Genomic DNA, 26,085 nt, shown 5'->3' with positions numbered 1-26,085 from the left:
AGGAACAGTCTCATCATCCTCCCCCAGAGTCCTTCACCAGGGACCAGCTCACAGTCTGCAACTGTCCAGGGCTGTGGCCTCTGTCCCCAAACCCAACTCTTTTTTCGGCGAGGGGTACCAGGGATTGAACTCAGGGGCACTCGGCCACCGAGCCCCATCCCCAGCCCTATTTTGCATTTTATTTAGAGACAGGGTCTCAAGGAGTTGCTTAGCACCTTGCTTTTGCTGAGGGTGGCTTTGAACTAGCAATCCTCCTGCCTCAGCCTCCTGAGCTGCTGGGATGACAGGCATGTGCCACCACACCCACCCACAGGCCCAATTCTAACTCTACAGTGTCCTGGTTCCTGGGTCCAGTAGATGATTGGTGCTCAGTGTGGCTTTCTCCTCTGTTACTATTTTTGTTGTTGTTATTGTTTGGGGGGGACCAGCGATTGAACCCAGGGGCACTTAACCACTGAGCCACATCCCCAGCCCTTTTAATATTTTATTTGGAGACAGGGTCTCACTACGTTGCTTAGGGCCTTGCTCAATTGCTGAAGCCAGCCTCGAACTTGCTATCCTCCTTCCTCAGCCTCCCAAGCAGCTAGGATTATAGGCAAGTGCCACTGCAATGGGTTACTTTATTTTAAAGACCAGGATCATCCAAGTTCTGAGCTTCTTGAGACGCCCCTTCAGGGAACAGCAGGATTAAAGAGCTTTTGCAAGGCCCCCAGGCGGAGGTGGGGTGAATGGTGGCTGAGCCTGCCTGCCTCACGCTGGGCGAGCATAAGGGATGGCTGGGTTTTCCAAGAAGAAAGGACTGTATGCTCCCAGTTCTAAACAAACAAGAGAGGGGCCAAGGCCCAGATGGGAGTCTGGCCAGCCACTGGAGTTATCTGCTTCTCCAGATCTGTTCTAAGGAAAAAGGCTGCCCACTAGAAAGGTCACACTTCATGCCAGATTAAACACAACAGGCTGAGTAACAGTCACTGTCTATGGAAGGAAAAAAAAGAAAAAAGGTCCATTATCCTGAAGCCTCAGTCAGAGGAAGGACCGAGGAGTTTTGCCTAAGCTTCTGGGGCACATACGGTTACTCATACTTTTGTGGTGTTGGGGATTAGAACCCAGGGCCTTGTGTGTGCAAGGCAAGCACTCTACCAACTGTGCTATATCCCAGCCCCATCCCCCATTTTTTTAAAGATATTTCTTCAATTCTCTGCTTCTCATGTTCTTCTAGAGCTTGTTTAGAGAAAGAGGAGCCTTCAGATATATATATATATATATATATATATATATATATATATATATATATATATATGTTGTAGATGGACACAATACCTTTATTTTATTTATATATTTTTACATGGTGTTGAGGATCCAACCCAGTGCCTCAACATGCTGGATGAGCGCTTTACCACTGAGCCCCAGCCCCAGCCCTGCAGGACTATTTTAAATTCAAAATGGAAAACTGCACAGCTCTGGACACTGGGAGAATTCTGTAGCTAAAATCATGAGCAGCATCTTTGGAAAGAGAAAGAATTAATAATGGAGAACATCAGGTGGCCAATACAGAAGGTCAGGTGTGTCAAAGACGGGAGCAATAAAATTGAATGCATTTATGATTTAATTCCCCCCAAGTCCCTGCAAAGGAAGTGTCATTAGTCACCGAATTGCAGGCATAAGGAACCGGAGTCCTAGAGAACTTAGGTGACCTGTATAAGGCCACATGACTCCCTATTGACAAAGGTAGAATGAACCTAGGGAGGGGCTCCAGGACTCACTTGAGAATGTCCCCAGAGACTGAAGATGGGGTTAATATCGTGCCCACCCATCAGCCCACCCTATGTCATGTGTGAGGTCCAAAAGGGCTGCCATTAAACCCTGGGGGCTCATTAAACTATTGACAATTAAGTGAAATTCGAATTTCAGCCCTTTGCTGTTGAACACCTGAAATGTCGCTAGTATAATTGATGGCCTAAAACGTTCATTTCACTTAATTTTAATTTCAGTAGCCACATGTTGCTAGTGGATCCCTACCTTGAAGTTAAGAATTTTTTTCTTTCTTTCTTTCTTTCTTTCTTTTCTTTTCTTTTCTTTTCTTTTCTTTCTTTTTTTGTGGCACTAGGGATTGAAGTCAGGGAGCTACACCCTCCTACACCCTCAGTCCCTTTTATTTTGAGCCAGGGTCTCACTAAGTTGTTGAGGCTGTCCTCCAACTTGTGATCCTCCTGCCTTGGCCTCCCAAGTAGCTGGGATTACAGATGTGCACCACCAGGCCTGACTTGTATCCTCAAGTTTTTTTCAGACATGATTCAGGGTTGTCCCAAAAATCTGAGGTGAAGAGGGGCTTTAGTTACTTTGCCCAAACATCCACAGAAAATCATGAGGATGAGTAGTTTGTGATCTCAGGAGCTCAGAAGGACAGCCTGGACGTTCTTTCTCACTTGGGTTTTCCAAGATTTCCCAACCTTGAACTCTCCTGGTTTCCTTCCTCAGGAAGCCCAATGTGAGGCAATACCAGACAGACCCAGGCACAGCGGTCCTCAGAGGAGGGTGCACATTGGCACCAGCAGGGAGCTGGTTTGAATGCAGATTCCGGAGCCCACCTCTGAGTCCTGCCGCAGGGGCTCTCTGGGAGGCCAGGGAGGCTAGTTTTCACCCAGCAGCCTGATGATTCTAACGCAGGTGGTGGAGCTCCGAGAAACTCAGACACTCTGCTTCAGAGCTGAAGTACATATTTATCTGCTGGCCTCTTAAATAATTATAGCACATAAATCTTTCGAGAATAACACAGGCGGGCTGGAAGCCAGGGAGTCATCACTCTGCACTGATGGCTGGCCTCTACGCCGTCAGGGAGACCTGCCATCAGGGCCTTTTTTTTTTTTTTTTTTTTAATCTGAAACACAAGGGTAAGGAAATCTGCTCTGTGTGTGTGTGTGTGTGTGTGTGTTTTGGTGCTGGGGATTGAACCCAGGGGCACTCAACCACTGAGCCCCTCCCCAGCCCTTTTTCTATTTTGTTTGGAGTTGCTTAGGGCCTAAGTTACTGAGGCTGACTTTGAACTCGAGATCCTCCTGCCTCAGCCTCCCGAGCTGCTGGGATTACAAGTGTGTGCCACTGCACCTGGCGGATATCTGCTTTTTATCCTTGGGGACAGATGGGAACACAGATGTGAAAGCATCTGAGGGAGATAAAAGGTAAACACACTGTATAGACATCCTATGACTCAGAAATAGGTTCTGTCTACAGAAGGTTTAAGTAGATTACACATTTTTTAAAAATCCATGTTTTTAACCATGCTTAGAAAAACTGGAAGATCTGAGAAGATGTGGCTCATGTTAGGTTAGTGGCCTGAGGTGGCTAAGAGCTGGGTTCTCGAGTCTTATGTGCAGCCTTATGCGCTCCAGTACTGAAAAGCTGGATGACTGGGCAAACCCCTTGACCTCTCTGTTTTTCAGTTTCTTCAACTTCAAAATGAGAATTGTAACACACTCCCCTTATAATGTAGTAACCATTTAATAAAAGGATCTAATATTTCTAGTGTGCCTAGAGTAATGTTAGGCATGTAGTAAGAGGGATGTAAATGTTCGCTAAATAAAAAAGATTCCTGCACATGGAAACTGGCAGCAGGTGGAGCTAAGCAGTCACTGTCCCCTTCAGATGGGGTTGACACACAAACTCTCGCAATCACAGGCCGACACATTTGACTATGGGGTCCCTAGTGTAAGAAGTCCATGTGTGGCCCTGGTTCCCCACCCTTAAAGGGACAGACAGACTTAGTGCATCTTAGAACAGTTCCTGTCAAACTGTTGTGATGAGGGACCGGTCGGTTTTATGTTCCATCCACTGTGGACCAGTGCATGGCCCTGCCCATGGCAGATACACCGCCCTCCCCACCTGTGACTGGTGGTCTACTGCCTGCTGGAGAGGATGAGCTCTTGACCGTGAACTTGACTATGGCAGCAGTGGCGAGCAGATCCTACTGTACCGCGATCCTCCCATCTCACCCAACATCTGGCTGGACGACCGCGCTGCGGGCAGCATGCACGAGGGCCTCTCCCTCTCTCCACTTGGGCCATTCCCCGCCCGCCAGCCTTTCCTCATCTCTCTCTGAACACTGCTGCGTCTTTATCTGCACAGACAGGCTCCCTACGACACTGGGACTCAGGACAGCCTCAGCCTCTGTGCTGCGAGCCTTGAGGTCCTAAGGACCCCCAGGCTGGGTCACTGGGTATTGCATATACTGCCATGGGCTTCCAGCAGCCCCTTCTCCTGAAAGTTGTCTTTGGCCAGTGGGAGGTGCCTTGCCCAGGCCACGCCCGTGGTCTCACCCAGGCCACACCCATGGCCTCACCTAAGCCACGCCCACGGCCTCGCCCAGGCCACGCCCATGGCCTCGCCTCCCAGCCGCTCCCCAGCAGCCCAAAGCCAAGCACCAACCGCCTGAAATGACTCTCTGGTCGCATTCACCCTGCAGAGGAGGTGTCCACACTCACTCCGCTCCTCGTCTGGTCCTGTCCTGTTCCTAGAGCCCTCCTATCATCAGGCCACCTATAGGGAACCTCAGCAAGGACAGAAGCCACTTGGAACCCGGGCTTATGGTCCTTGGCAGCAGACAGGTGGCGGGAAAGACCCTGCGATCCCGAGGACCAGTGCTCAGCCCCCAGCGCTCAGCCCCCAGCGGTTCCCCGCTGTTTCCAGGGCGGGAACCTACCTGTGGCGTTGGACAGGGCCAGCGACTCCATGGAGCCGCGGGGGGTCTGCTCGGTGGGCGTCATGTCCTCCGTGTACTTCAGGGAGCTGATGGGATGGCGGGGCCGACACTGCTGCGCAGACATGCCGCCGCCCTCCTCCTCCTCCTCCTCCTCTTCCTCCTCCTCGTACTTGGGGACTTGGATGCTGCCTCGGGGCTCACTGAAGCTTTGACTGGACATGTCACTGTAGCTCTCCTGGGACCTGAGCCTCCCTGGGTAGTAGTCCTCCCGGCAGTCCTTGATGAAGCTGCCGCCGTGTCCCTTCATGGCCATGGACGAGCTCCTCTTGGGGTTGTTGAAGTGCTTGGGCCACATGTCGGGCTGGGCGCCGGCCGCCTGTCCCCCCGGACTGTAGGAAGTCCTGATGTTGCACTGGCTCAGCAGCTGCAAGGGGCTCTGGGCCTGGTTCTGCTCCATCTTGTTCCCGTAATGGTAGGGCTCATCTCGGCTCCTCCAAATGGGGTCCCGGTTGAGGCTCGGCGTCTGGCTGGACAGGCTGAGCAGGTCCATCTGCAGCGACAGGGGGTCCACGTCGGCCGACAGCCGGTTGGAGCTCACCTGCAGCTGGCTGTGCTGGTTCAGCATGGCCTCCTCCGTCTTGCCCTTATTCTTGCCGATCTTGGCGCTGCGCCGGGACTCCTTGGCTCGGGCGTTCTGGAAGGCGGAATCCGAGGAGTCGGAGCCGTTGGGGTCCTCCCCGGCGCTGCAGGCCCGCGAGCAGAAGATCTGGCCCTGCTTCGGGAGGAACGGCCGCCCCAGGAGGGACTTCTTGCAGTGAGCACAGCAGAAACAGGTCTCAGTGGCGTGCCAGTGCTGCCCGTCGTAGGTCATCTGACCTTGGTCGATCCCTGCAGAAGTAAGAGACAGGGAGGAGGCTGAGTGGCTTTGAGCATTGCATCACCACAGGATAAAGCTCCCTGGGCTGTCTCAGGATGCAGAAGAATAGTGTAGCAAAAAACAGCCCGCACGATGGCACAGACCTGTCATCCCAGCAGCTCGGGAGGCTGAGGCAAGAGGATCGTGAGTTCAAAGCCAGCCTCAGCAAAAGCCAGCCTCAGCAAAAGTGAGGCGCTAAGCAACTCAGTGAGACCCTGTCTCTAAATAAATACAAAATAGGGCTGGGGATGTGGCTCAATGGTTGAGTGCCCCTGAGTTCAATCCCTGGTACTAGGGGAGGGGGGGTGGAAATCAATGACCAGTCCCCATGCAAGTGACATTCACATTCTCTTAGAGTTTATCCTACCAGCTTCTCCTAACTTATTTGCTCCCAACACAGAGACTCTAGATTAAGTGTTCCTGAGTCCAATCCCCTGTACCAAAAAGAAAAGAAAAGAAAAGAAAAAAAAAAAAAAAAGCCCATCCATGCATTCTTCCTGGGACACATTTTCCCCAAACAAACAGTAATACAGGTTGCACATCTCTAATCCCCAAATCCAAAATCCAAACGCTCTAAAGCCAAAGCCTGAGACTTCCTGAGTGTCAACTTGGCACCACCACGGGCAGAAAACTCCATATAATGAAACTTGGCTTTGTGCACAAATAATTAAAAATAATATATAAAGTTATCTTCAGGCTAGGTGTGTAAGGTGTATAGGAAACCCAAGTGAATTCTGTGGTTAGAACTGGGTCCCATCCCCAAAGAATCTCATTATATGTATGAACATTCCAAACTCTGAAAAATCTAAACTCTGAAACACTTCTGGGATCAAGAATTTCAGAGAAAGGGTCCTCAACCTGTAAAAATACTAATATGAAAAAGCAATGATTTAGGCATTTTGCTTTAGGCATTTTGTACGAGTGTGTGTGTGTGTGTGTGTGTGCGCGCGCAAACTCATTTAATCATTAACTGGTAATTGTTTGATGTAGGCTTATAGTATTATTTATTATTATTATCATCATCATCATCAACATCATCATCATCATTTTGGTACTAGGGACTGAACCTAGGCGTGCTCTACCTCTAAACTACACCCCCAGTCTTCTTTATTTCTATTTTGAGTTAGACTCTAAGTTGTTGAGGGTCTCACTAAGTTGCAGAAGCTGGCCTCTAACTTGTGATCCTCCTGCCTCAGCCTCCTGAGTTTCTGGGATTACAGGCAGATTTGTGTTACTTTTCCCATTTCTCAGATGAGGAAAACAAAGGCACAGATACCTAAAGTAATATTATGGAATCAGAGATGAGCTGTACCCAGAAGTCTTACTCCTAACCACGATAGGAATCCTGTTCCCTTCACTCAACTTAGGTGTAAGTTCAAATGCCAACTCCTTGGAGAGGTCTAGGTGCCCACCGCACTAGTGGCTCTCCTCACTCTCCACCCTTCCCTGATGTCTTCTTCCTCATAGCATTAATACTGCCAGATGCATTACTGTAGGTCCGCATTGGTTTATTATTTCTCTTTGTCACTAAAAGTGATGCTTTATGGAGACAGGGTCATTAAGTTTCCTATGGTATCTCCAGGACTCAGAACATGGCCTGGTGCATGATAGGGTTCCTCCCATATTAAACGAATGGATGAACTGAACCCCAAAACCAGTGTAAGTCATCCCAATGAGTAAGCCACAGGAGTAGCTATGGTCTAAATGTACGTCTCCCCTCCAAATTCCTACGTTGAAACCCTAACCCCCCAGGGGACTAGATTAGGAGGACTTTTGAGAGGGAATTAGGTCAGGAGAGTTCTGCCCTCATGAATGGGATTAGCGCCCTTATAAAAGAGGCCCAAAGGGATCTGCCTGTCTCTCCTGCTCTGTGAGGACACAGCAAGAAGGCATCATCTAAGAACCAGAAATGGGCCCCTACCAGACACCAAATTTGCCAGTGCATTGACGTCAGACTTTCCCATCTCCAGAAACCTGAGAAATAGACATGTGTTGAAATCTTACACTATTTCAGCACACCAAAGAGACCGAGGCAGTGTGTCATGGTTTGGATATGCAATGTCCCCCCAAAGCTTATGTTAGACAACGCAGGAATGTTCAGAGGTGAAATGATTAGGTCAGCCATGAATTAGCTGTGAATCCACTAATAAGTGAATTAATCCACTTGCTGGGTTAATTTGAAAGGACAACTGTATTGGGCGGTAACTTGGGTAGGTGGGTGTGACTGGAGGAAATGGGTCACTGGGGGCCTGTTTGGGGGATTGTATCTTGTTCCCTTGGCTCCATACTACCGTCTCTGGCCATGTCCTGAACTGCTTTCCGCCACCACGCCCTTCCACCATGATGTTCTGCCACACTTGGGCCCACTGCAATAGATGTAGCCAACCATGAACTGAACCTCTGAAACTGTGAGCCCAAATAAATGTTTCTTCCTTTATGTTTTGCTTGCCGGCTATTTTGGTCAGTGACAAAATGCTGACTAATGAACAGTAGAATAGAAAAAAACTGTGGACTTTAATTCTTGGTAAGAAACATGCTGCTCCAGGTAAGGAAAATGTTGGGCCTGGTTTGTGAAAGACATGGTCCTCCATGGGCATGCACACCGGTCCCTTAAGAACACCAGGAAAGGGAGAAGGAGCTGCCTTGGGGTGGGAGTCGGCCTGGGTAATACAGTCTGAGCACTGGAGAGCCTCTCTCAGCCCCTGAGGTCCTTCCTCTCACCAGCTCTCCTGCCTCTTCTGGTGTGCAACTTAATCTCCCTGCCATTCTCATACCATGACTGTGGGGTGGGGCTAAAGCCACTGTAGGACCCAACCCTGGCCAGTAACAACCTGTCTGTCCCTATCTCCGAGCCCCAGGGGCAGGCTGGGGTCAGGCTCATGACCTGCACTAGGCCAGTGCGCTTTGGAGTGACATAGTACAGTGTTTTTATTTACTTCTTTTTTGCAGCAGCTGATGAACTGGCAGAATGGCAGCTGGAGATGTTGGATTATGTCAGTGCACAATGACAAGCCTCCCCAAGAAGGCAGAGTCCACGGGGTCCATCTCTAGTGGCCACAGCTCCTGAGCCTGGCCTTTGAAGGGATGACTTCTAGAGACTTGCCGAGAGAGGCAGTGACAAGAATCTGAGGGAAAACAGGCAGGAGAAGCGGTGCCTGCAAAGCAGCCTCTTCCCTCCGGGCGACCCCAAGTGACAGGCCCACTGTGAAACCAAATCCACCCCCATAAGCACCAGGTTCCCAGAGGGAATGAGCTGAGGAGTTGGCTCTGCAGCTCCGCCCACACTTCTTCTGTTCTGTGGCTCCACCCACACATCCTGAGGCTCCACCCACACGTCCTCAGCTCTGTGGCTCCGCCCACACTTCTTGTGTTCTGTGGCTCCACCCACACACTTCCTCAGCTCTGCGGCTCCACCCACACGTCCTCAGCTCTGTGGCTCCGCCCACACTTCCGCAGGGCCAAGACTCCGCCCACACTCCCTCAGGGTTGAGGCTCCGCCCACACTTCCTCAGCGCTGCAGCTCCACCCACACTTCCTCAGGGCCTAGACTCCGCCCACACTTCCTCAGCGCTGCAGCTCCTCCCACACTTCCTCAGAGCCGAAGCTCCACCCACAGGTCCTTAGCTCTGTGGCTCCACCCACACTTCCTCAGCTCTGCAGCTCCACCCACACTTCCTCAGGGCCGAGACTCCGCCCACACTTCCTCAGCGCTGCAGCTCCTCCCACACTTCCTCAGAGCCGAAGCTCCACCCACAGGTCCTTAGCTCTGTGGCTCCACCCACACTTCCTCAGCTCTGCAGCTCCACCCACACTTCCTCAGGGCCGAGACTCCGCCCACACTTCCTCAGCGCTGCAGCTCCTCCCACACTTCCTCAGAGCCGAAGCTCCACCCACAGGTCCTTAGCTCTGTGGCTCCACCCACACCTCCTCAGGGCGTAGCTCCACAAAGGCGGGTTCAAATCCCCAGTTCCACCCCATTCCAGTGGCTTCTCAACCTGCCCGGCCCATCTGCTTGGGTTCAGATTTGAGCTCTCATTCTTTCCAGCTGTATGACCCTAGGCAAGTGGCTTCAGCTCTCTGTGCCTGGGTCTCCTCAGCGGTACAACGGGGACGATTGCAGTTCTTACTTTGGAGGGTGGGTGCTGAGGATTTGAACCAAGTCCACAGACCCGGACCTGTTACCTATTCTTCTTTTTTAATTAATTAATTAATTTCACAGCAGAATGCATTTTGACGTAGTGCACACACGGAGCCCAACTTGTCATTGCTCTGGCTGTGCGTGGTGCAGTCCCTCCAGCAGTGTAGCCCTACACGTCCACAGGGTAATAAGGCCTGTCTCTCCCATCCCCACACCCCACTCCTCCTTCCCTCTACACAAACCACAGTTCCTTCATTCTTCCCATCCCCCAGCCCCACTGTGGATCAGCATCCGCTTATCAGAGAAAACATGTGGCTTTGGGGGACTGGCTTGTTTCACCTAGATGTCACCTTATTCTAACTGTTCTTTTCTTTTTATTAGGAGTGAAAGCCTGGCTCCCTCTTTGCCAAGGGCCACTGCCTCCTGCGGCCCAAGAACAAACCCTGGGGTCACATGGTCTCCTTCCCTCTCCTCCTTTTCCCTCCCTCTCCCAGGAGCCAAGGGTCCCAAGGGCTCATGCTGACAACCCCCACTGCCCTGAGCCCTGGGCTGTGAGCAGCTCCTCAGTCGGGGGCAAGCGCAGGGCAGGTCTCCTGGGCTCCACCGACTGTTCTCTTAGAACTATCAGCAGGGGCATCTCTGAGATGCAGCATCGGGGGCCTGGGAGAAGGATGGGCTCGGGTGGACGAGCTGTCTGAAGCAGCCCGGGAGGCAGCGCACGGGGCCTGGTAAACCACAGCCCCGTCAGCGGGCCCTCTGCACTGCCCCTGAACTCCAGACAGCTGGAAAAGGGCTCTGCGTTCGTCTAGGCGCTCCTTTTTTTATTCCCTCTCTAAGCCCTTCAAACACTTCTCCGAGGGCGGACGTGTCTAGGCTGCCGCAGCCCGGGTCTGTTTATAGGACTGTTTACTCTGCTGTGCGCAGGCAGGAGTACCGTTGCCCTGGCAACGGCTGCCTGATGCAGGGTCTGCTCAGAGTGGCTGGATAAATATGGAATATTTGTACAAGTATGGTCAGAGGTACAGCACTGGAGACCGAGGTATGCATGATACACAGCGCAGGCTTGGGCGGCTGCAAGGAGAGGAGGCTTTGCAGGAAAGTGCATTTGAAAAGGAACACCAGGGAAAGCCATTTAGCGACAGCAGCAAGCGCACCGCAGGCCACCGCGGTCCCCTTTTTCTGGTCAAACATGGATGTCTTTTATGGATTTGAGAGGAAGGGAAAAAAGAAAAGACCAGCAAAAGCCCTGAAGTGCTCATAGAAGAAGAGGCAGACATGACCAAGTGGCAAAGCCATCTTCTCTCCCCTGATCATGACCCTGAGCTGCAGGGTGGAAATCTTAAGTGGCAGCTTCAGGCTTGGAGCCTCCATGGAAAGGAGGGGAGATGGAGATCCTAATGGGAGGTGCTGCTGCTGTGGATTGGTTTTCTGTTGCTCAGCCCCTCTCCTTTGAGACCGGAGAGTTCCTGGGTATATGATGAGCTGTCAGGCTATGAGGGGAGACTGAGGGGTTTAGGACACAGGGCACTTGCATCACCCAAGTCCCCCAAAGGCAAAGCAGCCATATGACGGTCTCCCAGCAGTGCCGATCCCCCGGGTTGATACACAGCAGCAGGGCAGGCCTCAGGGGACCAGGACAGGGTCTGTGGGGAAGGGCTGGCCACCCACGCATGCCCACTGAGCATGCAGCAGCCACCCTGTGCACAAAGTGGATGCTTCTGTCTGCACAGGAATCTCTCCAAACTCTAGCTAAATTTTCATATGACTGCATCACTTCTGATGAACCAGGACACAAATCACTTCTTTTTTAGTCCTAATAAAGCCCATTAAGTGGGTCAAAATGGGCTCCCAAATGCATCATCTCCCTTCTCGCTGTAGGTAAGTTCCCCACAGCTCCTGAACCAGGGCTGCTGCGTAAGCCTCAGGAAGATCAGGCTGTGGCCTCACACACAGTCATCCATGGCCAATTTGTTTTTTGCTCCTTCAAAGGGTAGCTCCTTCCCAAGTTTCCAGAAAAGGCAAACTGAAAGAAGCAGCCACGTGCAGCCTGAACAGGGCTGGAACAGGGCTGAACAAATCGGTCATTTTGCAAAGGGAAAATGCTTTCCACCATGTCGGTGGACCTGACTGCAGGTTGGGGGTTTACAGTTGATGAGCCGTTGGAGTTCTCATTGCCGACTTTTGAAAGAAGACATACTTGCCAAGAGCCACTGGCTTCCTCGACTCTCCTTCCCTACCTCACTAAGTTGCTGAGACTGGCTTTGAATTCTCCATCCACTTTGGTTCCTCCCTCTGCTGATTCCCGAGTCTTTCCGAGGAGGATAAGAAAGACATCTGTTTATCTTTCCTCCTGAAGCTTCTCCCTTTCCCCTGGAATTGAGGCTTAAAGCACATGGACCCACCTCAGAGGTGGACCCATGGCCAAGTCAGGACCGAACGATGCTTATTATTATTATTTTTGAATCCAGCGCTTGGATAAGTGTTCTACGACTGAGCTACATCTCCAGAACCTTCTTTCCTTTTTATAGATGTCGGATCTTATGATTTTTTTTTTTTTTTTTTTTTTAAATTTCAGTACTGGGGGCTGAATCCACAAGGGCTCCACCACTGAGCTACACCTACACAGGTCTAAGATGTCCAGGCTGGCCTCAAACTTAAGATCCTCCTGCCTCAGATTCCTGTCTCACTGGAATTACAGGTGCATACCCCTGCACTTGGCATAGAAAAGAGTATCTGGAGGAACTGACTTAAAACTCAAAGATACATAGTCCCTACGATGTGAAAATGGCTTATTCTCAAGTGATCCCAACAGAAATCAAGCACTTGAGACACAGAGGGAAAAAAAAGACATTGTTTGAACCCTTGATCTATCCCTACCTGAAGCTACACTATTCCTTTTTTTTTTTTTTTTTTTTCAATGCTAGGGATTGAACCCACTGAGCCATATCCCCAGCTCTTTTTTTGTATTAATTTAGAGACAGGTTGTCACTGAGTTGCTTTGGGCCTCACTAAGTTGCTGAGGCTGGCTCTGAACTCTTGATCCTCCTGCCTCAGCCTCCCCAGCCACTGGGATTCCAGGCGTGCACCACCATGCCTGACTACTCCTTGGCTTTTCTAGTAACATGAACCAAGAAATTTCCTTTTCCACTTAAGCTAGTGCACACTGGGCTTCTATTATCAGCAACCTAAGGGATTCTGAGTATGACAGACACAGAGGAGGTCCCACTCAGAAGCGAGTGCCAAGCACCGCCTTACCTATATGTTGGGCACAGGTGTCACAGTATTCCGCATACAAGGACTCGAAGCAGTGGCAACAGTAGGGCCTCCCCTCCTTCATGATGTAGCGCTGGCCGCCTAGCACCGTCTCGCACTCAAAGCAGCAAAAGTGTTTCATGTGCCAGTGCCGCCCCTCCGCTTCCGTGCATTCGTCTGCAAAGATGATCTGGAGATAGGGAAGCCAAATGGTCAGCGTTTGAGACCCGGCCATAAGAGCACACTTGGTTTTTTGTGCAAGGGATTGAACCCAGAGGTGCTTAACCACTGAGCCACATCCCTGATCCCTCTTATGTATTTTATTTAGAAACAGGGTCTCGCTGAGTTGCTGAGGCTGTCTTTGAACTTATGATCCTCCCATCTCGGCCTCCCAAGCACACTTCTAAGCAGTGAAGTTACAGGGGCCCCAAACTAGAAGGGCAAGGAAGCAGGTCTCACCCATAAATCATTAAACAAAACCAGTATATGTGCGTGTGTTTTGGATCTGTATCAGTTCCTACATTTGGGTTTGCCTAAAGCACAATTAAATATGGCCAATTAAATATGGTGCCTGGCAGGGAAGGAGGGGGGATATGCTGGGGAGTAATGCTGACCAAAATATATTCTTATATTGTTTGCATGTACAAATATATAATCATAAATCCCATCAGTATGCACAACATAATGTACCAATAAAAAATGTAGGAAAAAAGAAAATGAAAATAACACCATAAAATTGGAGAACATATTTCAAAATTATATATCAAATAAAGAACTACCCATATTATATAAATAACACAACTCAGTAAAGAAAAATAACCCATTGGGAAAAATGGCAAAGGATTTACCCTGATGCTTCTCCAAAAGAGACAATATACAAATAGATGATAAACATTACTAGTAGTTCAACATTACTAGTAGTTGTGAAAACATGAACCAAAACCTCCATGGGATATCACTTCACAGATACTGGAGGACTATACCAAAAGAGATGGATGAGACAAAAGCAGACATTAATGAGAATATGAAGAAACAGAATCCTCATTCATTAAGAGCAGGAATGCAAAAATGGTGTAACTGTTTTCGAAAATAGCTTTGCATTTTCTCAAAAATTCAAACTTAGAATTACCATATGCCAATGCCACTCCTAGATAGAGGGTCAAATATACCTAGAATCTATTCACACGCAACTTCGTTCATAATAGCTAAAAACAGAAACAATTTCAATGTTCATCAATTGCTTAATGGTTAAGCAAAATACATATAACTCAGCCATGAAAAGGAATGGAATACTCGTATACACTCTGACATGGATTAACTTTGAAAACATCCCGCTAAGTGAAAGAATCCATATGCTTTTATTTCATTAATAAGAAATGTCTAGAATATGTAAATCCAGAGAAACCGAGAACTTTAGCAGCGGCTGTCAGGGCCTGGGAAGAGAAGAATGATTGCTAATGAATAGAGACAGTCTTTTTGGTTGATGAAAATGATCTGGCATAAAACAGGAGTGATGATCGCACAACTCTCTGAATACACTAAAAACCACTGAGTTGTCTACTTTCAAAGGGGAACTTGAGCTATGCAAATTATATCTCAATAAACACAACTTTCAAGGTACAATTCCTTCCATCATTGTATCTCTTTGGCATTAGCAAACCCAAAGTTGCCTTAAGGGCATGGATTTCCAGATGTAGAAACTGAGGCAGGAAGGTAAAGAGGTGACATAGAATTGCAGAGCTGGATCTGAGTTCAGTTCCCCAACTGTATGCTCACAGACTCTCTCTGGTGCATTGCTACTGGCATTAGAACCCAAATTATTATAATTATTTTTTGGTACCATGGTGATTGAACCCAGCGGTGCTAAATCACCGAGCCACATCTCCAGCCCTATTTATTTTATTTTTTTAATTTTGAGACAGGGTCTCGCTAAGTTGCTTAGGCCCGCACTAAGTTGCTGGGGCTGGCCTTCAACTTGTGGTCCTCCTGCCTCAGCCCCCTGAATTGCTGGGATTACAGGTGCCCTCCTGAAATTGCAAATCCCTTTTAGGCCCTTTTATAAGAGAAACACCCAGGTGATCGTGGGTTCCAGCTGGAAAAGGAAGTGTTCTCTCCCAGATTGCTTGTTTATAAGGTCGGGAGGATCCCAAAACACCTCTGTGCAGGAGGAAGCCTGGGTCTAAGGTCTTATCCCACAGGATTCTCATAAAAGTGGTCAGGTTTGGACCGTTCCTCTCTCTGCCCCTACTCTTTGATGCTGAATCAGCTCTTCTCTCTTGCAGCCCACACATCAAACATGAGCTTACTTCTGGCTCAAGGGAGGCCTGGATGCCAGGTAGGGGCCTTACGTTCTGTTCTGACTTCTTACCTGTGCAACACATTTGGACACCACCTAGAGTTAGGTGCCCTGGCAGAATAGCCATCTGCCCCCTGAATTTTCACTGAGAACTTGTTTAAACAAGTTGGTAAATCAAATAGCACTACCCAGTCTCTTCTTTTCTCTAACCAACCTGTTCCGTCAAATCTTGGGCAAGTGGCACCTCATATCATACCCTAGGATTTGGGCTGAAATCTAAAGCTTTTAGAGTTCTGGACTGATCTAGTGCCAACCATATCCCCTTGGGAATTTCTCTGGCCACATTCAGTAAAGTGGGCCATAACCCAGACATTGTAGCGACCTCATTTTTGCAGGGATTGGGGGTGTGGCTCCTGGAGATTGAACCCTGGGTCTGCACCACTGAGTTATATCCCCAGACCTTTTTCTTTCTTTCTTTCTTAAATTTTGAGACAGGGTGTCGCCAAGCTGCCCAGGCTGGCCTGGAACTTGCCACGCTCCTGCCTCTACTTCCTGAATCACTGGGATTACAGGTGGGCTGTCCACACTCAGCGAAGGTTCTCTCTTGATAAGGGTTAAGGCATCGCCTATAGCTCTCTTCTGTACAGGAAGCTAGGAAGGAGGAGGCTGTGGCCGTGACACAGCCCAGGGGGTGACAGGTGACAGGTTCGGGCTCTGACCTCATCACAGGCTGCGCAGCGCGGCTTCAGGCACTCGGCGTGGTGCCGGCCGCAGTAGATCTTCCCGTCTTGGTAGAAGTAGATCAGATCCACCAGCAGCTCGTTGCAGACGGTGCAGATGAAGCATGGCGGGTGCCAGCAAACCCCGTGGCCGGCGCGCGAGGCGAACACCGCGATGTCCCCGCCATTAATCTGGCCTCCGCACTGTGAGCCAAAGAGACACATCAGCACCCAGACACCAGCCCCATGTCCTAGTGCTGTGCACAAATGACAAAAGGCCACCACCACCAGCTGGTGACCAGCCCCACTGTGTTCCTTCCTTTACGTTCCTGGCGGGGCAGGTCTTGCGGGTCCTTCTCCAGCCCTTGCCTAGGGCCTCCATGAGATGACATTAAAGAGACTGGAGAAGGAGGTCTCTTTATTGTCATTAGGAAGGGGGGACAGGAAGAAAAATACCTCAGCATAACACCAGGCAGGGGGCCGTGCATATCTTCTAGAAATTCCAAGCTGCACTGAGGGTCACCTGCTCAACACCAGCAGGAGCAGGCTGGGGAGAAAGGGGGGCAGGCGAGGGGCGTGGCTGAGGGGCGTGGCCGGGGCGTGGTCGAGGGCTGGGGCCTGCGCCATTGGATGGAACAGGGAATGGGCGGGCCTACCAGAGCCTAGCGCTTTAACTACCTTTTCCAGGTATCATTCAAGTTTCCTTCTACTCTCTTCTGACATCCTTTTACATAGTCTTGATCGAAATGTACCACTTACCCCTCCCAGTACTGGGGTGCTCTACCACTGAGCTACCTCCCGAGCCCTTTTAATTTTGAGACAGAGTCTCCCTAAGTCACGGAGGCTGGCCTCGAACTGTGATCCTCCTGCCTCTGCCTCTGAAGACGCTGGGATTACAGATGTGCATCACCAGACTCAGTGGCCAAGTCCTACCCCTTTTTTTCTTTTTTTAATTCAGATCCCACCCTTTAAAGGGCACTGGTCCTGGGAAAATCCTGGGAGAGGGGCTGGATCATGGTCCAGGCCATCTCCATTAGTAAATGCACACATTTCAAATATGAATCCCTCATGTCAGTCCTCTGCCAGGTCCTTCCAGGGGCTCACATGACCCTCTACGAACTCTCACTTTATTTGCTTCACCCCCTCTGCCCCAGCCACAGGGGCTCTGAGCTGGCTGTTCCTGGTGCCCCAACCCCTGCATGACTCCCTCCCTCCTGCAAGTCTTTGCCAAGATGCCCCCTTCTAAGTGGAGTCTTCTCTCCCATCTAAACCTACAGCTTCTCTAGCCTCCCACTCCTTCCCAGCCCCCTTTTCTGACATATTTTTTGTTGTTCTTTGTTGAATGTATTGTCTTCTTTCTCCAGAGTGCGCTTCCTTACAAAGGCAACATTACATTTTCATGTCTTATATACTACTGCATTCTCAAGTCTAGAAAAGTGGCAGGCGCATAGTAGGTACTCAATAAAACAACTGTCAAATGAATGAATGGGCAGATGAAAAAATGAATGAATGAGTAGGTGAATGGATGGATGGATGAATGAATGAATAAACAGATGAATGAACAAATGAATGAATGGACAAATTCACGAAGGAGGGACAAATGAATGAATGAACAGTTGAATGAATGAACGAACAATTCCTCTTCCGACCCAGGAGTCCACACTCACCTGCTCACAAATGGCTCCTGTCATGGTGACAGGGAAGGGCCTGACATTCCCTCTGCCCAGGTTTTCACGTTTCCTCTGGTTGCTGAACAACTTAAGCTCCCTCTTCTCTTCCTCATCCAGGGAGTTGCAGTATCGAACCTGAGCACACACACAGAATGCAGACGCCCCGTGAGAGTCCTGAAGCCCAGGCCCCAGAATTTCCTGCTGCTGCTTGGTTTTCCAGTCCCTGCCTGGTCATCAGCAGTCTCGGGCTTGGAGTGATTTAAGATGAGATGCTCCTAAGATCACCGACAACCCGAGGGGCTAACAGAGGGCTCTGAACTCGGGAGCCCAAGCCCCAGGCAGCCCATGGATTCTGCAAGTGCTTCTTTCTCCCTATCTTCCCTCACTCTGCGGACCACCCTCAGGCCCAAGTCACATGGACAGGTGGAGCTGGCAAAGCTCTGGGATGTGTCTTTCCTCCCAACTGTAGGGACCTGATACTTTCACCTGCAGCTACCTAGGTAAATGGTCCTTGGCACCAAGAATGGTCCCAGGCCATTGAGCCAGGGCCACTGTCAATGTTCACATGGCTTCTGTCCCCATCTCACTTGGGAGAGTGGGAACTCGGAGGCTCGAGCCTGCGAAGCTGCAGCACAGGTGTGCTCAGGGTTGCAGGATGGGAAGGCTGGTTTTTCTGGGAGCAGGAGGAAAAGGGCCGCCTGCTGGGCGTCGGCTAAGTGTGACAATGTGCCACAGAGATTGTTCTTCTTGTTGAACACAGAATTAAGGGAGGGACACTCAAATTCAGCATTTGCCATTTTCTCCCTTATTTCTGCAGATCTGGTCATTGCAACCTATTTCTGAACTATTATCTATTAATGCTGGTTTTAAAAGTGAGTCATTTAGCTGGGTGCGGTGGCACACGCCTGTAATCCCAGCAGCTCTGGAGCTGAGGCAGGAGGATCATGAGTTGGAGGCCAGTCTCAGCAATTTAGTGAGGTGCTAAGCAACTCGGTGAGACCCTGTCTCTAAGTAAAATACAAAACAGGGCTGGGGAGGGGGCTCCGTGGTCCAGTGCCTCCTGGCACATGTGAGGCACTGACTGGGTTCAACCCTCAGCACCACATAAAAACAAATAAATGAAGATATTGAGTCTATCTACAAGTAGAAAATAATATTAAAATAAAATATAAAAAAGGGTTGGGGATGGGGCTCAGTGGTTAAGTGCCCCTGGGTTCAATCCCTGGAACCAAAAAAGGAAAAGAAAAAAAAAAATCCCCCAAACAAAAAAGCGTCCTCATGGAATGTTTCAGAAAGAGAACTGCAGTGACCTGAGCTGCTGGAACAGACGGTTCCACTACTGACATTTTATGAGCACATTTTAAAGGCAGGCACGCCCCTCCTGCCTGTGAAAACCCGCATTTTCACTTCAAAATTAGTTAATTGGACAACAGGTTACAACATTTGCTCTCAGATTTAAAGGAGAAAGCATGATTTGTATTTGTTTCATGAAGTGTGAAGGAAGCAGGCAGAAAGAGAATTGCAGCTCTCTTTCTAGAAAGGTTACATCAGGTTTTAAGCTTTGGTTCTGCTGACTCAAATCCATTGATTTATTTATTTATTTTTGTGGTCCTGGGGATTGGAGCCCAGGGTCTTGAGCAGCCAGTCAGGCTCTACCACAGAGATACACCCCAGCCTAGACCCTGACATTTTTTAACTTTTTTGCGGGGGAGGGAGGTAACTGGGGTTGAACCCCGGGGCACTCGACTACTGAGCCCCATCCCCAGTCCTATTTTGTATTTGATTTAGAGACAGGGCCTCACTGAGCTGCTTAGGGTCTTGTTTTTGCTGAGGCTGGCTTTGAACTCTCGATCCTCCTGCCTCAGCCTCCCGAGCCACTGGGATTCCAGGTGTGCGCCTCTGTACCTTTGTTCTTGAGGTTCTCAAATGGTCCCCTTTTATTCCACTGTGGGAAGACAAAACTAAAAAGCACTCATTCACTTCCTGTTGGGGTGGGGGGAGTCGGAAGAAATCGGCTGTCCATTTTTGTAAAGGGGTTGTTTTTTCCTTCCTATCTAAAACCATGCTTTGTTTTAAAGGCCAAGTTAAATCGCAGGATTTCACAGGAGTCCTATTTTTCAAAAGCAGATACCTAAAAATTAATTTCTAGCTGGCAAACCTAATCCCTTCCAGCAAGATTTTTTTTTTGCCACAAAACCACAAAGTCCCTCTATGATCAATGTGATCTCAAGGATGAGAAGGATGCTGGCTTAGCGCACGGCGTTCCTGCATTGGGGGGGGGGGGGGGGAGTGCAGTTGGTGAGCCCCACTTTCAAAAGGACAGAGGACGACCCTGGGAAGCTGGACTTCATTGTGACAAAAGCCCCTGAGGTCGAGACCCGTGGAACGTGGAGGACGTGCAGACCCATTCAGCAGGAAATGGGGCTGGACAAGTCCCAGAGACTCGCCCAGACTCACCGGGGCTTCAGAGCACCCAGGGACTCGGTCATCTCTGCGACCCGCGCGCACTCAGCGGGACACATTCTTCAAGTCAGAGGACCAGGACCTGGGCTTCCCGACTTTAGTGCTCCCTGGTTCCCTTCCCCAGCCACAGAGGCTACCCAGCCCAGGATGACACTCTGTTTTTCTTTTGGGGGGGGGGGAGGTGACACTTTCTGGAAAGTACTGGTCACTGTCTTTTGCCTCTCATTAAAGAAGCGAAAACCTCAAGCAAATTGCCAGAGTTTTCTTCAGCCACCGGCCGATCACGGGCTGGTGACGGTAAGAAAGGGGACAATTCACAGAGGTCCTCCGGAGCCTGGACCCTCTTACCTCATTGTCATGTGGCGGGAGCTGGTGCAGCAGCTGCTTGATTCGCAGTTTCTCTCCGGGGCTGTTGACATAGGGGACTTTCTCTTCGGGCAGGCAGCTGTAATACTGGTGCACCTGAAGGAGAAGAAAGAACACGTGTCCTCACTCACGTCCGGTGCCCACTGCCCCGTAAGGGGACCAGGATTCCCCGCCCCCCCCCCCGTAGGGTGCCACCCAGCGTGACACAGCCCACGGCCTGCGTTTCTTACTGCAAGCAGAAAAACACATCCTTAAAGAGAGAGCCAAGCAAATCGCCCCTCACTTGGGGCTTCCCCTCGCTGCAAGGGAAGAATAAAGCCCAGGAGCTTGGAAAGCAAAGGAGAGATCAGCGATCACGCTGGGCAGGCGCAGGGCAGGGCTTTCTCGCGGGAGTCCCCCGTGTCCCACTGGCTTTACCATTTTCTGAGCGTCTCCGGCGTGTGGGGTGCCTCCCTAGCCAAGGGATATGTCTGCGCCTGCCTGGCTGCTGCAGTCCAAGCCTGTCTCTGGCACGGGGTGAACTCCTGGGTACCTCAGCCTCCACCTATGTGAAAAGCCTTCCAGGTCTGGAGCCACTTGTGAGGCGGGCTGTAGCTGCCAGCCATCAGAAAGAGGCTCACCAAACTTGGGGCGCACAGCGTGTAACTTTGCATCGCCAGGAGTGTGAAGATTTTTTGCATATCTTACAACGCTCCTGTTTATGACCCGTAGGGTCTATTCCTGCACTTTCTGAAGCTCCTTCAATCTGATGTATGGGGAAAGCACCAAGAACCTCATTTTGCCGAGAAAAGAAAACAGAAGTTGGGAATCAGGAGTGGTGGTGCCTGCCTATAATCTCAATGGCTTGGGAGGCTGAGGCAGGAGGATTGGGAGTTCAAAGCCAGCCTCAGCAAAAGCAAGGCCCTAAGCAACTCATGAGACCCTGTCTCTAAATAAAATATATAAATGGGTTGGGGATGTGGCTCAGTGTTCAAGTGCTCCTGAATCCAATCCCCGGAACAAAAAAACAAAAACAAACAAACAAAAAATAGAAGTTGGAATGTTGGTATAATCTGTAATTCCAGTGACTCAGGAGGCTGAGGCAGGAGGATGGCCAGTTCAAAGCTAGCCTCAGCACCTTAGTGATACTCTAAGCAACTTACAAAACCCTGTCTTTAAATAAAATATAAAAAGGGCTGGTATATGGCTTGGTGGTTAAGCGCCCTGGTTCAATCCTTGGTAGGGAGAGAAAAAAAAGACATTCTACCATCCAGCCATGTGTATAACAAGGGAGAGGAAACACTGACCAAAGACAAGATATGCTGTCATAGAGCAGGAGCAGAAAAAAATCCTACAGGTTCACATCACATCATGGAAAATGCTTCCCAGGGTCTCTGAGCAGCATGAGCAGCCCTCACTGAACAAGCTTATTCAAGAAAATGGAGAGGACAGAGCCCAAGGCTCCAACTCCCTCCTCGGGTCCCCTCCACACACTGGTCTAAGCCCTTGTGTCTGGGGAGACTTGGACCTGAACACCTGGGTTGGGCTTGCTGGGGTGAAGAGCAGCAAAGTCTCCTCCACTTTGATCTCTAGAAGCCAAGCCATGAGTGTTAGCAGGGGAGAGGCTTGCGCTGGTAAGTTCAGAAACACGTGGAAAGCTGTCTTGAGTTCCTTAACCAGTGGTCAGAACCATCCTCCATCAGGGGCCCATCCACGTCCAAATCCAACCCCCAAAGCAACCATAGGCAGAGCTCTGACCCAGCCCAGCTGGCTTCTGGAAGGCAGCGGACCTCTGCAGGATGATCCCCGCCTGCATCAGCCTGGGCAGCAGCCCCACGGGCTCCTTCAAGGTGCAGACCCAGAAGGACTCCCCGGGACGGCGATGCTGTGCGGGAACTGGGGGCCATGGAGAGGAGGGTTGGGCAGCTCCCGCGGTCATGCACCCGGCAATAGAGAGGCACCTGGCAGGTGCCTGTCGGGTTCTGGGTTTTGAAGGAGCCAGCAGCCCTGAGAAGGAACAGCCCCATCCTAAATGAGTGTGGTGGCAGTGGCTGGCTACTTGCTCGTGGGAGACTGGCACACAATTAGGGACTTCTTCAGGAGAGTCCTTAGCACGTGGCTCACTGGACAAGGGCCAGGTTTAAGGAGACACGCCCAAGTGTGTGTCTTGCACAAAATGTATCGCCGGACGTATGGCCACTGGAGCCTGCCCAGCCTCCGCTCCAGGGCCCCCAGGTACTGCACAGCATCGACACCCCGCGGAGCCCCTCCACCTGGAAGGAGCCCACTGGCCTACTGTGTGAGGCTGATGCAGGCGGGAATCTTCTCCGCATCTTGTACCACAAGGCAGTAGACCTGAACCTCCAGCCACCGACTACCATTTCCCATCTCTAGGTTCCCAAGCAAGTCACACAACTGCTCACAATAGGCACCCAAAGATCATGACGGTTAAATAAGAGTGGAGGTGAAGCATGTGGCCCTCAAGTTCAACAGACAGCACGAACACAAAACCAAAGTTAGAGTTCGGCCTTGCTGGGGGACTGCAAATTGGTGCAACCACTCTGGAAAGCACTGTGGAGATTCCTCAAAAAACATGGAATGGAACCACCATATGACCCAGACATCGCATTCCTTGGCATATAACCAAAGGACTTAAAATCAGCATACTATAGCGACACAGCCACATCAACGTTTATATAGCAGCTCAATTCACAATAGTTCAGTTATGGGACCAACCTAGGTGCCCTTCAACAGATGAATGGATAAAGAAAATGTGGTACATATACAGAATGGAATATTACTCAGCCATAAAGAAGATTGAAATTATGGCATTTGCTGGTAAATGGATGGAAATGGAGACTATCATGCTAAATGAAATAAGCCAGTCCCCAAAAACCAGAGGCCGAATGTTCTTTCTGATATGCAGATTCTAAGACACAATCCAGTAGGGAAGGTAATAAGAGAAGTCCACTGGGTTAGACAAAGGGGAATGAAGGGAAGGGACAGGGATGGGAATGGGAAAGACAGTGGAGTGAATGGGACAGAACTTTCCCATGTTCATATGTGAACACACGACCAGGGAAACTCCACGTCATGTCCAACCACAGGAACGGGAAGTTAGACGCCATGGGTGTATAATATGTTGAAATACATTCTACTGCCCTGTATAACTAAAGAGAACAAATAAAAATTCTTTGAAAAATTAGAATATGGAATGGAACGATCCAGATATTTTCTGGCTTTCCCTCCATATTCAGATAACGAAGCCACCCTGGTGGCGCAGAGGGTGAGACGGAGCCCTGGAAGCCACCTACCTTAGCCTAAGCAAGAAACACAGGTTGCAAGGAATGTCATGACAGAAGACTAGCCTGATGTCCCAGGGGGAAAGTCACATGGTGACAAAGGCGTGGTGCTCTCCCAAGAGACCCGGCAGCCAGCAGGGCGACCAGAGGAATCAGAAGCAGCCTCTGGAGGGTGCCTGGGGCTGGATTTTCCGCTCTCTGGGATCCCAGCGTCCCCTCCTCCTCCCTGCACAGATCTGCTGAGGCCTTCCCCAAGTGTCATGTCGCCCTCAGCTCAGGAGCTTCTCTCAGTTCCCCAGAGACGGCCCTGATGACCTCGTCTTGCTCTGGGTTGACCTGGAGAGGTGGGATCAGAGAACTTCCAGATGGTGAGACGGAGGTGGGACCCCCACATGGTGTGGCCCCCCGAGGTGGAGCCGTGTGCTGCAGATCCTTGGGGACACTGAGGACTCAGTGTGTGCTTTGGTGTGCCAAGATGCCACCCCCCCCAGGACTGCGTTCTGAAGTCACCAAAGGCTTGACGTGGCTCTGTGGAGCCTAGAACGTCCTTTATAACTCCAGCCTACGGTCCACCGGTGACATTTCTTCTTTCTACCAGTCCTCCAACAATCCCTCGAGTCTGGAGTGCGTGACAATGTGTTTTCCCAAGACAATCAACAGTTCGATGGATGCCTTGAAGGCCCATTACTGATCAGGGTGCCCCATTATGGAGATATTTATAAGTCTATGTTAAATAGCAGCCTCCCAAAGCGTCCCCTGCCACAGGGCAGGTGATCTGGCAGGCTCTGCCGAAAAGGAGTGAGTCCCTTGTGACCTTCAATCCTCTTCAAAGCCAGGTTCACAGGAATCCTGCTCATGTTGACTTCTATCTCCTCCTTTTTTTGATACCAGGAATTGAACCCAGGGGTGCTTCACCACTGAGCCCCATCCCCAGCCCTATTTTGTATTTTATTGAGAGACAGGGTCTCCCTGAGTTGCTGAGGGCCTCACTGTTGCTGAGGCTGGCTTTGAACTCACGATCCTCCTGCCTCAGCCTCCCAAGTTGCTGGGATCACAGCTGTGCCCCACCATGCCTGGCTTCTTTCAGTGTTTTGACCCTGGACTGTCCCAGTTTTTCATCCAGCTGAGGGGACTCGCGGGTGGAGGGCAGGGAGAAAGAAACAGCTCCCCCGGATTCCCAATCTAGCTACGGGGATGCTGCCCGCACTCTCCCCGGCCACTGTCCTTAATGAAAGGCCGTAAACAAACACCGACTAAACCAGGGCAGTGAGAAAACACTGACTCTACTTTTTGGCACCACCAAGATTGAATTTGGCACTGCCCCTGAGACACCAGCAGATAGCTCGTGTTGGCCCCAACACGCCGCATTCTTAGGAGTAAATAAGCAAACCCACAGAGCTCACTCAAGGAGGATCATTCCCAAGACAGGACCTGGTAGGCTGAGAGCTTAGGTGTCTTCCAACACAGGCCTCTGGAATGTGCCAAAGGCCCGCTCCCCGCCGACATGCTTGGGTCAAGGTGTCCTGGGATTCTGCCTTGGGTGAAGTCATACGAGGCTCCTTCTTCCCCCAACAAAAGCCTTTTGGACACCATACACCATCTTAGGAAAACAAAATAGCTGAAGGCCTTTATTGAAGTGTTGCTCCCCAACAGGAGGTTGGCAGCAACCCCAGTCTGTCAGACGGGTTCTAAGAACTGTAGTCAGCATGCAGATAACTCCACAAAGGGAGGCCTCGCCCAGTGGGGAAGACTGGGCTTGTTAGAAGGAATTGCACATTTGACAGCATCTCTGCCTGAGCGAAGAGGTGGAAGGAAGCGAGAGAGTCGAAACCTCTGTGTTTGGGAGAAAAGCATTTTTTTTTCTAAAGAAGTTTGTTAATCAAAAATAAAGTGGGCAAAGCACTTTGGGTTTTTTTGGTACCAAGGGTTGAACCCAGGGATGTTTAACCACTGAGCCACATCCCCAGCCCTTTTGGTTGTTTTATTTTGAGACAGGGTTTTGCTGAGTTGCTTAGGGCCTTGTTAAGTTGCTGAGGCTGGCCTCGAACTCTCGATCCTCCTGCCTCAGCCTCCCAAGCAGCTGGGATTCCAGGCAGGCGCCAGGGTACCCAGCACAAAGCACTTGGTTGCCTGCCGTGTTTCTGCAACTTGAACTTGCACCAGAATCACCTGCATGGTTTGTTCAAACCCAGATTTCTAATTCAGCCCAGGGTGGGGCCTTGTAATCTGCATTTCTAACCACTTCTCAGGGTCTGCCAGGGGTGTGGGGGACCACACTTGGGGAGTTTTGG

The 26,085-nt window shown here is 50.3% G+C and overlaps 1 protein-coding gene across 2 annotated transcripts in view; it reads right to left on the bottom strand.

The window, feature by feature from the left end:
* Prickle2 (prickle planar cell polarity protein 2) overlaps positions 1–26,085 on the bottom strand; it is a 324,927-nt gene that overhangs the window by 31,891 nt on the left and 266,951 nt on the right. For both annotated transcript variants that reach the window (XM_076869411.1, XM_076869510.1), the window contains 5 exons: positions 20,496–20,609; positions 17,682–17,819; positions 16,015–16,218; positions 13,003–13,189; positions 4,694–5,581 (listed from right to left, as the gene is read on the bottom strand). In XM_076869411.1, the coding sequence (XP_076725526.1) occupies positions 4,694–5,581; positions 13,003–13,189; positions 16,015–16,218; positions 17,682–17,819; positions 20,496–20,609 (1,531 nt within the window). The remainder of the gene's footprint in view (positions 1–4,693; positions 5,582–13,002; positions 13,190–16,014; positions 16,219–17,681; positions 17,820–20,495; positions 20,610–26,085) is intronic.

The sequence above is a fragment of the Callospermophilus lateralis genome, chromosome 1 (genome assembly GCF_048772815.1).
Source record: "Callospermophilus lateralis isolate mCalLat2 chromosome 1, mCalLat2.hap1, whole genome shotgun sequence".
Taxonomy (NCBI): Eukaryota; Metazoa; Chordata; class Mammalia; order Rodentia; family Sciuridae; genus Callospermophilus; species Callospermophilus lateralis.
The sequence above is the reverse complement of the archived record's forward strand: the minus strand, read 5'-3'. Positions and strand labels throughout refer to the sequence as shown.